Source organism: Syngnathus floridae, chromosome 12 (assembly GCF_059516105.1).
Source record: "Syngnathus floridae isolate MCC-2025c chromosome 12, RoL_Sflo_1.0, whole genome shotgun sequence".
Taxonomy (NCBI): domain Eukaryota; kingdom Metazoa; phylum Chordata; class Actinopteri; order Syngnathiformes; family Syngnathidae; genus Syngnathus; species Syngnathus floridae.
Window position 1 is genome coordinate 8,243,268 of NC_142424.1, and position 13,124 is coordinate 8,256,391.

General features: G+C 41.3%; 1 protein-coding gene across 2 annotated transcripts in view; it reads right to left on the reverse strand.

Moving 5' to 3' along the window:
* The window catches only part of tprn (taperin), a 37,559-nt gene extending 24,935 nt beyond the window's left edge, over nt 1-12,624 (reverse strand). The window contains exons 1-2 of one of the 2 annotated variants that reach the window (XM_088392414.1): nt 10,316-12,624; nt 1,932-8,099 (exon numbers count right to left, since the gene is read on the reverse strand). In XM_088392414.1, the coding sequence (XP_088248540.1) occupies nt 7,971-8,099; nt 10,316-12,379 (2,193 nt within the window). In that variant the 5' untranslated portion in view covers nt 12,380-12,624 and the 3' untranslated portion in view covers nt 1,932-7,970. Of the gene's footprint in view, nt 1-1,931; nt 8,100-10,315 lie in introns of those variants that run through there. The other variant, XM_088392413.1, reaches the window with a different exon arrangement.
* Nucleotides 12,625-13,124: the final 500 nt, after the last annotated feature.

The window sequence follows — 13,124 nt, forward strand, 5'->3', positions numbered from 1 at the left end:
TAAAAATGAGTTTATTACCTTTTTGATCATCAATAAATCTTTCCACTAGTCCAGGTTTGTCCTTTTAGGATTGAATGTAAAAGGTTGCTTCATCAGCAGGCTTTTTTCTTGCTTTCCTTTTGGACATTTCTGTCTCTAAAAAATAATTCAAAACATGGCAGAGAGTACTTTAACAAGCACTCTATATTAATTTTAAAAGATTTGTAATCATCCACTGTATAAAGACTGAAGGAATAAGCCTGGCCTGAGAACTAACAGAACAAGAGTGATTAAAGAAAGAATATTTTTCTATAATCTTTTTCAGAAAATACTGATATATTAATGAAAATGTTTGTCGGTTTGAAGCTGAGCTTTGTTTCTTCTAACTAGTCACAGTTCCAACCAGATCCAAAAAAGGACTGAAACAGCCCTTTACCTAAGTGCAGGGGTGTCCAAGTCCAGTCCTCGAGGGCCGCATTCCTCCATGTTTTCCAAGTTTCCCTCGTTAAACACACCTGATTCAATGATCAGGCTCCTGCACAGGTGTGTTTAACGAGGGGAAACTCGGAAAACATGGAGGAATGCGGCCCTCGAGGACTGGACTTGGACACCCCTGCCTAAGTGGGTAGGTGTGTAGAATGCACACAGACTGAAAACTAGATGTACAGACACTAAATAGTGCAAAAGCACCATTTACCCCATTATTATTCAATTGGGGTACTCCACCCCACCAACAAGACCTCCCTAGACCCCCCCAAAGATCACAGCATGTAGTAATTCTACATGTTCACAGCTAATTTTATTATCTCAATAACAACAAGTAATGTCATGAGCTATTTCTGTCTCTACGTGGTCACTCTTCTACTTTCAGCTCTTCCTTGAGTCAATGTGTGTTGTGAACTGAATTCTTACAAACCCAAAAGCTGGACAAAAATATGCACGACATAACGCTGACATCCTGCTGAGTCACGTGTAGGCATGTCAAGACATGTCTGTCAGCAGGCAAGAGTGCACAGGAAAACATATTACAAAAACCAGCAAAGTAGGCACATGTATCATTACTTTTATAATGCAGTAACTAGATAGTAACTCAAATACCTTAAATGAGAATAACTTGTAACTATAACTACCTATTTTTAAAAAACTAACATGGCCAACACAGCACAGCAGCGGTGCTGCATCCAAAGAAAAGTTATTTCAATAGTTTTACCAGTATAACTCATACTTTACAGGAGCTACCAACTCGTTTTTATTATGTTTCTGTTTGAAAAGTGAACGTAGCATCCTGATTAGCGCTAGCTAATTAGCTAATTTCCGGATAGTTTTATTTGCGTCAGAATGCTTGTGTTATCTAAAGAAAGCATTCTTACATGATAGAAAACCACCGAGACATACAGAAGACATGCAGATATATCATAACACTGAGCTTTACCACGTGTTTAACGAGTTTTGAAGAGGTTTCGGCAATTAAGGCCAGAGTCCGGTTCTGGGGTTAGCAACTATGAAACATTAGCACATCGAAATCACCCTGAATATAACACTGAGCAATTATACATGCTGTCGTTCTCTTTTACACCATTGTTTTTAAAACAACTGTAAGCTAAGATGAATGACAAGTTAAAAAGCCGGACTTTCTGAGGGGAAAACGTTACGCCATCCGAGTGGCAATATACCGAATCCGAAGCCATAATCATTGCATATAAACCCCTCGGGGTCTGGACAAAAAGCATTTCTACATCAGTTTCATGTACTTAGTATTTACATGCAGTTGATTTACTCACCGTGTATGTTGTGTTACGATAGGAGCAGCGTGTCTTCGTCGCGGAGCAGTCTCAGCCTTGCGCCGTCACACGTAGCGAAGTGCCGTTAAGCCGGCGGTTTTAGCCGCATGAAGCTAACACATGCAATACCTGCTGATTAAACTAATATGTAAACTGATGGTAAAGAATAAATTACTATTTATTTATACCTTTATTTTTATGTTTAGAACATGAAAAATGCACGAGACAGTTTTTAAAATAAGCCTAATAGAATGAGCGTATTTTTATAAAGCAAACAAGTGTCATGAATATTAAATAACATGTAGATAAATTGCAATTGTAATGCAGGAATTTTATGTTTACACTATTATTTTAGCTGCTATGGTTACTAAAATAATAATTACCTGGTTTAAATCTACAGGAAATAGCATTTTATTTTCTTAATCAACACTCGGATCACGAGGTGCCCTGATTGGTTGAATCATACACACTTCCGGTAGTGTGTATACTTGCAATACCACTTGCCATGGTCGGGGGGACGCTACTGAGCACACACACTTCACACACACATTTCTCAACATTGCGACCATGTGGGGTAAGTGAAAAAAATTCGTGAGGCATGTTGTTAGAGCATTTCAAGCTGTTTTAGAGTGGTTTCCCGAGTGGGGTCCAGGATTTTGGACCCCACAACGACACAGGGCCCCACTTTGTTGGTGGGCTCCCTGTCTTCGGACCCCCCATACTAATAAAAACAAGTGCACACACACACACACACACACACACACACACACACACACACACACACACACACACACACACACACACACACACACACAAACAGGTTCTTTGCTAATCGCAGAGTCACAATCTAAAGTAGCAGCTCTAGTTGACAACAGGTTATTGTATTGTATTTATATGATTTTTGTCTGACTAGCAGTGCAGCGTGTTAAAAACATGTCAAGTTGATGAGAGGGGTGGGAATGTGTCTTCACTGGCTACTGAAGGCCCACATGGAAAAGTATGCATGATTACGCATGTTTTAAAAACAGTTACCTCTGGCATATGCAGTACATTGAAACTGAAATGTTTTGCAACTATGGGCACGTTAAGGTGTATGGCGGCTTAGAGGAGAAGGGCCCATGATTAGTGATGTGATTAGAGCTAATCTCCTGCCAGCTAGATAATATTAGACTAGCAGAGCATGTACAGCAGGTGAGGAGTTTAAATGCAGCTGCATGAGTGCCTGAGGTGAACAATGCTAAAGTAACCATGTGCTCATACCAAACAAGTACTGCAATACTTGCGCAACAACCTAGTCCTAATAGTAAGATTATGGCTGCAGAATTCTGCCAGATAATGTCGCACCATGTGCATAACAGGAATAGTGGGGAATTATGAAAAAAATATTACAATAATTTTGGCCAACTTGTTCTCAAACCATTTATAGCAATTGCAAACATTTAATCACGGTGGCATAATTTATTACAACATATCTAGCAAATCTACTCTACAATTTGTTACTGTTTAGTTGACATAATTTAGGAAATAATGTCACATGGTACTATGAATTGTAACATCAACCAGCAATGCTCAACACATTGCAGGCAGAAAAGAAGAATTGACCTGGATGTTACTATTTTACACACAATCTAAAGTTACGGTTTGTCTTTTCAAAAAACAACAACAATATAAATGTGCATGTTAAATATGACACACATTCAACTATTGGCAACGCAAACACATATTTGACAAGGATTAATGTCCTATAACTTCATGTATGAAATGTATCGCTCCATGCAATGCAGTCACTGCATTTTACGTTTACTAGCATCACAACCCCTCGCCACCCTAAAAAAATCAAGTATGTATGTTCTGTGTTGATAGCACAGGTTTAGTCATTGTCAAAAAAAGTCAGCCTCACCATACTGTTTGCGAATGAAGCTTCCTGATATATTAGTTAGATGGCCTCCTTTTAAGCAAAATCATCTCTTGCTATTCAGAACTCTACATGCGCTCGAGGCGTTGGCACATTTCTCGGTAAATATGAGGTTGGATCAGATATGCCGTTTCTTAAACCGATCCACTATCGAGCATTACAACACTGACTTTAGTGTGTGGAAGCTCACTCAGCCGTGTAGGTGTCTGATGTTTGCAGATACGGCACTCGGCAGAGCCAGTAAGCATCTGTGTTTACACTGTCAAGTCTCAAGATAGTGTGAGTTGATGCTCTTGTCGTATTCTCTTTGGAGATGAGTGTGAGTGGATCAGATGATGAGGAGATGCGGATGAGTGGTTGTGTATTGCATCTTCAAACAAATGTACTAATGTACACACACACACACACACACACACACACACACACACACACACACACACACACACACACACACACACACACACACACACACACACACACACACACACACACACACACACACACACACACACACACACACACACACACACACACACACACACACACACACACACACACACACACACACACACACACACACACACACACATTGAAAATATGCAACAGTAAGAGCCCTAGTTGAAGCATCTTCATGACATTTCAGTTTTCCATCATCATTGCCACTCACGACAGCTTTTTTTTTTTTTTTTTTTTTTAATTGCGACGTCAACACTGACGTAGTGGGTGGGTGTGAGTCAGACAGAGAAAGTGTGCGCCTATACCCAGGAAAGCTAATGCCTGGATAGAATGGCCACAGCCTGAGTTGTCATGGCGACAGGCGCCATGGTTATATGACAAGAGGGAAATGGGAGAGTGGAGGAAGCAGACCCTTAGGAGGAAAATAAACAGAGGAATAGCGTCAATCCTCATGTAAGCAATGTTTAAGAATAGCAACACTTCACAAGAAATCTGACTTATGAAACACTCATAACTATAAATGAAAACATTTAGGCAGTCTGTGCACTGTGACAAACCAAATACAAATCAGAAACATTTTTTTATCATAAAGGGCAAGGGAGGGTGGCAAACACTGCTGCTGAATGTGTTTTTCTCAAGATTTGACGTTCAAATACAGCATACACAAGTTCAATAAGAGGTAAAAAAAAGTTTTCAGTCTGCACCTACAACCATTTGCTCAGTTTCTGCTTTTAGTCTCTTACTCTTACTTGAGCACATGAAACAGCGCATGCACAGGACACACACACACAGACCATAGACTTAAACATGCCTACTATGACAAAGGGGCTTCGCTAGTTGAATTCACCAACATCATACCAACATTGCACGTTGCGTTGTGCACGTGCCCGAGGACTGTGTAGGAAAACAAACCCGAGTATGACTTCTTGAGAATATTGCAAAGAACTACAGTCTACATATATTTATAGTCTACTATATTTTCATGAATGGGCATGTGCGCAGCCAAAAAGTGACACGAGAATTTGTATAAATAGTTTGCACCGACTACAATAATACAAAGCACTTGCCGTGGAGCTTCTACTAGCCAGTAGGTATTTGTCATTCAAATGATTTACTTTTCAGACTACTTCCCATTTTGTGCAGTAGATTGCATTACGTTTGTACCTAATATTTATACAAAGTCATAATTTAAATGACTTTCACCTTGTTTTTGTTGTTTTAGTTTTCTTAATTTTAATGATGATGTATAGTTTACATGTTTGTAACAACATTTCTAGTCTAGTCAACAGCAAACCCATGCTACAAAAACTCTGTGGTTTCACACAAACAGTGCAACTTAAAGAGTTGCAATAGCCTGGGGCAGGGTGAAAGGAAGTGAGATTTGAGGGCCTTTTAAAAAACATCTCGTGTATGATACGTATTTATGCTGTAACCACAGCTCTTCCCTTCCTACATAGCTGCAGACATAATCTATCTCATTTATGTGGAGGGTCTTGTCAGGTTGGAGGTCTCCCAATCTGTGTGTGTGTGCATGTGCTTGAGGGGGGAGGGTGTTGCCAATTAGGGTCAACAATTACATCAGTGAATGTGTTGACATATTTGTTAAATACCCCAACTCTGTAATGTTTCATTATGTTGAATATCTACAATCAACAAAACAGTTCATTTATGATGGGAAATAGCGATTCTATTCAAATTGAGATAAAATCTTGTTTTAGTTAACTATTTCGTCAGCATTATGATGATATGGCACTTGAATATGGCAAATCCAAAAACAGAAACACAATTAATACAAAGAAAGTTGGTATCAAGGCCAACAATAGAAAAGAGGCAAAACATGGGCATTGCCACTCCCACCATTTTTATTTTATTGTATTTATTTATTTGAACTACTCTTCATATCTTATAAAAAAAAAAAAAATCTCACTTCATAATTAAGCTCATATATGAACTGATATATTTTGTTTTTGTAAATAGAAGGGGTGGAGTGTTTCAGGAAGTGTATGGGAGGAAAAATGGGGAATGTCTGCAGAGTGGTAAATAATTAAACACAATGGACTTTCACACCTATAGCTCTCGCGCATGACGTAAAGGCATCACCGTGCCCTTTTTGTGAGCCTTCTTGTGTTACAGGGTACTTAAAACCTGTGTAGAACATGGCATTTAAGATCAACTAAAATAACACATAGTATTCATAGACACACACAATGGTTTCGACAAACAAAGGAAGTTGAGCGATACCACAACAGCAGCAACGTAGTAGTCAATAAGAGGAGTGACTCACTGGTACAGTATTCCTTCAGAAGAAGATGAACACCGCCCTTTTTAGGACTGACTTCTTTTTAATGTGCACTACACATCTGTAAAAGTTTGTGACTCATATATTTTAGTACCTCTTGTTTTAATGTAACATCACCATCATGGATCAACATACTAACCCTTCCAAGTTACCGGTAAGCTAATTAGGCGAGTTTGCACGAGGCGATACAGTTGTTTTATTACATTTGCACTATGTTGCTTTATGTGACATGTACGATATATGTACCAGGTTGAAATGTACAGCCAACCTCTCATAATGATAGTAAATTCTGTGGGGATCTCTACCTATATTGCGTGTTTCCTAACCATAACCTAAAAATGCAGCTCGGGGGAAAATAGGGGTGGGTGAAAATATTGTCTACGTTTACACTAACATAATGCCTTTAATCTGATTAGAGTTGGGATTAAAATTCTGATCGGATGCACTGTTGATCGCAATGGCCTTGATCCGATCAGAATATTCCACCTGGGGTGTGTACATAATGCATTTTCATTCCGATCAGGTTTTTAATCTGAATAAATGTGTCGATGTAAACATAATCATTGAATCACCGCCCTTTGGACGTGATTGGCATTGTATAGAAGCGAGCGCCTTCTACTTTTAAATCTGACATTTTTAGTAATTTTGGATTTCCCTGTAAATTTGCCTGCAAAACTTAACAGTCCAATAACAGTTTCTGGTCGTTTGCAAATGCAACCTTTGACAATAGAATGTTGTGTAAAACCAGCAATTTAAGGAGAAGCTATAGATTGCAGATATGCACAAAGGAAGATAGACACGCCCCTTTTGAACTGTGTCACTGCTATACAATTACAACAGGAGTACAGGGAATAACATTTAAGATTGTTCTTATTATTAGATTATTCTTTCGGACATGTTTGTACTTTTGTACTTCATAAACAAAAAAAGGTTATGGAAACATTTTTATGTTCAGGCGCTCTATTGCTGAAAAAGAAAATGTGACATAACATCCAAATTTACTCTTGAATTTTTTTATAAATTTGTACTTCTACCTAAATCATTATCAGAGCATTTACCTCAAGATCAAATCGAATCAAAATTGAACTAATATTGTAACTTTACCTTGAAAGCGTAAATATAATTCTCAACATAAACATTCAATAACCACAAATGGAAAGGTTACTACGCATTGTGCAACATTATTGCAGTCCTTCTTTCTCATTACATTGTCTGGGCAAAGATGAATGCCTCATTCCCACAATGACCAGTCTACAAAAGCAAAACATTAAAACATAACCACTCCACCCAGTCTACGTATTGCTACCAGATGTATCTTGACATCATTTTGTGGCGAAATGGGGGGGAGGGGGTCGCTGTGGTAAAGTACAAAAAACCCCAACCCTTATCCAATCAATAATACGCAGATGGAAAGTGACTCAATCCTGGGCTATAAATTTCACGAGAAAGCCCAATCTGACTTTATTCAAATGCAAGCATATCGTTGTTCAAGGAAGCTGCACTTGACCTACATAGCTTCCCCTTTCCAATAAAAAGATGATCACAGGAGAGTGGAGGGACATGGATAAAAAAGCAGGACATTGTGAGGTAGGCCAGCATTCCATGCAGACTGCTCCATTTGGTTAAAATGAGAGTGTACAGCAGGACTTGATGTGGAAGAATATATTTTCTGGAAAATGTAAAGAAAGAACTTATGTTCTACTTTAGTAAAGCCATAAAGTGTGGCACATTCTTTTAAAGCCTGATTTAAAAAAAAAAAAAAAAAAAAAAAAAAAAAAAAAAAAAGGTTGGTTTTGCAGGGAAAAACACAACCCAGCCCAAAGCTCTCATCTGAGGCAATGTTCGGCGACTGCTTTAACGCAGAACAAAAATTCCACACAAATTATACTGGTCAAAGGGGGCCTTGATGCTTTTGTAATTGCTCGTGCAGTCCGGCTGCCGGAAAGAAAAGGATGGGAGAAAAATTGACTGAGAGGTGAAAAGAGCCAACAGAAAGAAAAGGAGCAATGAATGAGAGAATTCAGTATGTCTTCATATGACAATGCTGTTACATAAGGTGGTCAAAATATTGCTTTGACAATCTTGAACCAATATCTCCCACTGTAAAGTTCAAATTTGCACCCAAGAACTGTTCAAGCACAAAGTATTAGTACATTCATCATGATAATGTAGTCAAAGTGCATGATTAACAAGTGCCCTCAGTAGAGGACAGATCTTTAAGAGTCAGTAATGTAAGAAGCTGTCAAAATTAACCAATTAGTCAACAAGTAATCAATGATCAGCTTAATCGACAACTATTTTAATAATCAAGTAATTGCTTAGAGCCAATTTTTACCAGATCCTCTAATGTCAGCCTCTCAACAACAAATTCATACATTTTATCGTGACAGCCCAAGTAATATCTGCTGTTTTTCATGGACCAAAGTTGTTGATACAATAATAATTTAAAATCATACTAACTCTGCAACGCAAGCGTTATGCTACCATGATACAAACATACACAGGGATGAAGGGTTGATGGAGGTGTGAGCCTGGACCCATCCCTCAAGTTACTGAGTTGTTCCTCAGCTTCTCATACTGCTTAAATTTTCTAGAAATACGTACATTGCTTGATTGTGTTATCAAATGAACACAGTAATAGGAAAGCGTGTTTCGAGGATGCATCTGAAACATTGCCTGGAAAATATCAGATCATCAGCTAATTTAAAGTGAACGAGGTTGGCAAAAAAGATGATTATGATGGATTCAAGCACACACTCTCCATTTAATACAATTTAAAATAAAAATACAAAAACAAGTAGGTGGGCTACGTTTACTGTATTTTACTGCTTAAAAGAGGCTGGCGTTGGAAAGCAGAGGATTACAGCATGCCAGGTCAAGAAAACCCTAAAGCAGGTCAACATTGTGAGAGGCTGAAACACCCACCTTGATCTATTTGCAGACAAATTCATTGCTAAAGTGCTGTAACTATACTATACATTGTGCAGCGAGACTGAGGGGTCATCAACTTATAAACTAAACCGATATTGCCACGGTTACCTCTTTCTTACACACCACGAAACACCGAGCTAAACAACCAATACGAGCGACACAGAATGAAGCTAAAAATAATCCTTGACATGCAGGTTAATTGAGCGCCGCACTTGTCTGACAATCATAAACTCCTGTAGCAATTCATCATGATCAATTTAAGGCCTTTTGAACATAGTATGTAAACACTTTAAGCAAGCGTCACCAGACCAGAACCAGACTTTGCTACCATCTAATTATAACACATTATCGGTCATGATATCATCGCTTTAACTGTACAACACAGGTCCACAGCTTCTTTCTTGGCTGAATACCCTTCTCTTCTTGAAAAACGAACCAAGCTTTAATGAGATTGTGCAGCCAGCTTTTGCAGGGCGGTGTGCCCAAAATTTTTTTTAAAAAAATGCTACGTGTAAGTGGTGAGGCCACACCTCTTGATAGTCTGCTGCAAAGGGCAAGTCAAGTGTGGCAAGTGACAATTTGTAATTGTCGTCACAACCCTGAGCAACCAGGGGGAAGCAAATGCAACTAGAGTTTTTCCTGTGACTGGCAGGCTCTATAGAACTTGGATCAGATGAAACTTTAATGACGCTTGATAAGATTTTTTTCCTTTTGTTCTAACTTTTATTTATTTAAATGTAATTCATTTGAGAGCAACTTTGTTGGTTTATAAAAGTTTTTATCTATCTATCTATCTATCTATCTATCTATCTATCTATCTATCTATCTATCTATCTATCTATCTATCTATCTATACACACACACACACACACACACACACACACACACACACACACACACACACACATATATAAATGACATTTGCTTCGTTTACGTAGCATTTGTAAATCATACCTTCTTGTTGCCAAGGGTGCCCGACTTGGAAAGACAGGACTTTCCGAGGGAAAGGTACCCACCGATGACCTCAATCTCATCTACAGCTGGGTAGCGTTTCTTAAGCAGAGAGCCCAGTTGAGTGTATGGGGCCTGAGGGGGCGTAGATCCCGGTGAGGCGTCACTTGAGGGATCTTCTTGGGGTTCAGGTGAACTGGGCTTAACCTCACCCTCTGCCCGGCGTTTAGGCACCACAGTAAAAGTGTTCCCCTTCCTCCTCTGCGCTATGGGGCTGTGTGCAGGGGCACGAAGTGGGGGTCCCACATCAATGTCATCTATGTTTGTGACAGGCAGATGTTCTGCAGGAGGAGTGACTACAGTTGTGGGGGGAGGCGAAGGGTCCCATGAAAGGGCACGTGGAGACAAAGTGGGTGATAATGGGACAACTGGAGAAGAGGGAGGAGAAGTCAAGGCAGGTGGAGAAAGTGTGGTAGGAGATGGAGACAGATTCGGCGAGAGCAAAGGCGATGAAGGAGATGTGGCAACAGACGGAAGTGAGTGGGGCGTACACAGCCGGGCCACTTCCTTGTCGTTTTTTGCATCCTTCAGTTTTTGGAGCATTACGGCAGGTGTAGATATGTGAGAAGATGGCACTCCTGACACAGGCTGCTCTGCCACTCTGTGAGAAGGAGACGTTAGAGCAGGGCTAGGTGATGCCGTATGGCCACTTTCAAATGTGGCTGCAAGATGTCGCTTGGGAATCACCATGAAAGAGTTTTTAGACTGGATACGCAGATTTGCCAGGGCCCGTGCCTGAGTATCTTCATCAGGTATTTGGGAGAGGTCTGGCTTAGGGGACGGACAAATTTCAAAGTCACGTGACTTGTGCAACACCTTGGATGAGACGGTGTGACGACTCTGCATTGATGATGGCACCGTGGAATTGAGGATCACCTCCGAAATCATCTTGTGCACCTCGTCTGGTTCATCTCTTGGTGTGGCCGCTGTCCCATGATCGCCGCTCTCTTCAAGTCGCTGCCGGAAGGAGGACGCCGGTTTAGAAGATTCAATGTTGTGCTGAGGACCGGCCGTCTCAAGTACGGGAGAATGCGGTTTTGCTTTTGGAGAACTCAGGAGGACAGGCGATGACGACTGCTTGCTGCTCAAGTTTTTGACCCAATCTGTTTTGGGCTTTGGCATCAGATCGAGCTGCGGCTTGGCCCGGCTTCTCTGTCTTCTGCTGGCACTTCCATCTAGATCTAGCAGGTTCTCTGTGCTGTGAGACTTTTTCTGCAGCTTCCCGTAGTTGGAGTCAAATTTCTGCAGTATTCGGCTCACCATCCCTTGACCCTCACCTGCCTCACATGATGGGTCTCTGTGGTTCGGTCGACCGAGGGTGCTCAAGTTCTCCTCGCTCTTGCTCAACGTAGTGTCATAAATGACCACTTCCTTTGCTCTTATCTCAGTTATAGCATTCCCTCTTCTGTCCAACAGATCATTCATTGAGCTATAACCGTTTTGTTGCCAAATGGGACTTTTTACTCCTTCGCCGTCGTAATCGGGATCCGACTCGATTATGAGAATATTCTCTGCTCGGATTGTCCGTATTCCAGGAACATTACCGTAAAGCTCCAGAATGTGTTGGATCGGACGAGTGGCGTTTTCCCTGTCCTGTCGCCTCCGCCGCTCCTTCTCCAGCTTGATGAAGGGGTTCTGTTCCAGCGGGCCCAGACTCTCCTGGAGCACCAAGCTCTCTTGTCCGTCAACTTGACTTCTCGCTGTCCCTTCCAAAGCCACCGGTCTTTTTTCTTTGTTGTTGGCGATGTGCTGACTGGTCGCCGTGTTGGAATAGTTTCGTCCGGTGTGCGAGTCGTCTCGGTTAAGTACGCCACTATTGGCACCGTTAATCGTTTGTTCCCCGTTACTGCGTTTTAGACTCCCACCTGCGCCATTCTCCGTGGCTCCCCCTGAGCCCCCGCTCTTCGCCTTCCTCCTCTCCAAGATCTCTCGCTTCCAGGCCGGCATCCTCGGGCTCTCTTGTCCAGTCTCCTTGCGGGTGTACCTTAACTCTCCTCCGCCAGACATTGCGTTGCGAGGATTACACGGGGAAGGTGGTGTAGAGGAGGCAGGCTTCACTGCGGTCTTGCCGCGGCCTGGTGCAGCTACGTAACCTGCGTTCGACTGTACCTGCGGTATCGTTCACAGTGCGATCCCACACATCTCTCCACCCTCTCTTTTTCTATCCTCGAATCTCACCGCTTCCGTCGCTCCGCTCGGTTTTCCCCGAACACCGCCCCGCCTCCCCGCCGCAGTAAAAGCTACTTCCAGGTTCCTCTTCGCTTCTTGATTGGCTGCTGGGTCCTGCAAACACACCCATTTCGTCACAGTGGCGCAAAACCACACCCGTTTCTATTGTTGACTGGGCCAAAAGCATCTGTCAATCAAACGGTATGGCTTTCAAGATCACCTGACTTTTCTTGGTGATTTTTTTTTTTAAAAAGCGTTCTTTACATCTGCATAGATAAAACAACCCTCGTTTAAAAGTAGACAGAAAAACGAGGGAACAACTGCAGAAACAATCGTATTTTACTTTGTGCGTTTGCTGTTTTTGCGCTCGCATACAATATTCCACCTGTCGATAATCCGGTTGGAAAAAACAACATGCGACCCGAGAAGGGGATTGGTTTGTATGAATCAGCACCCTGATGACTGCACACAAGAGATTACTGTACCTCATCAAACTTTCATTACCAAGCCTTTTGTGGCACAATGAGTGCAATGACAAAAGAACTAAGTACGCGAAGAGCGCACGTTGCTCATTGATCTTCAA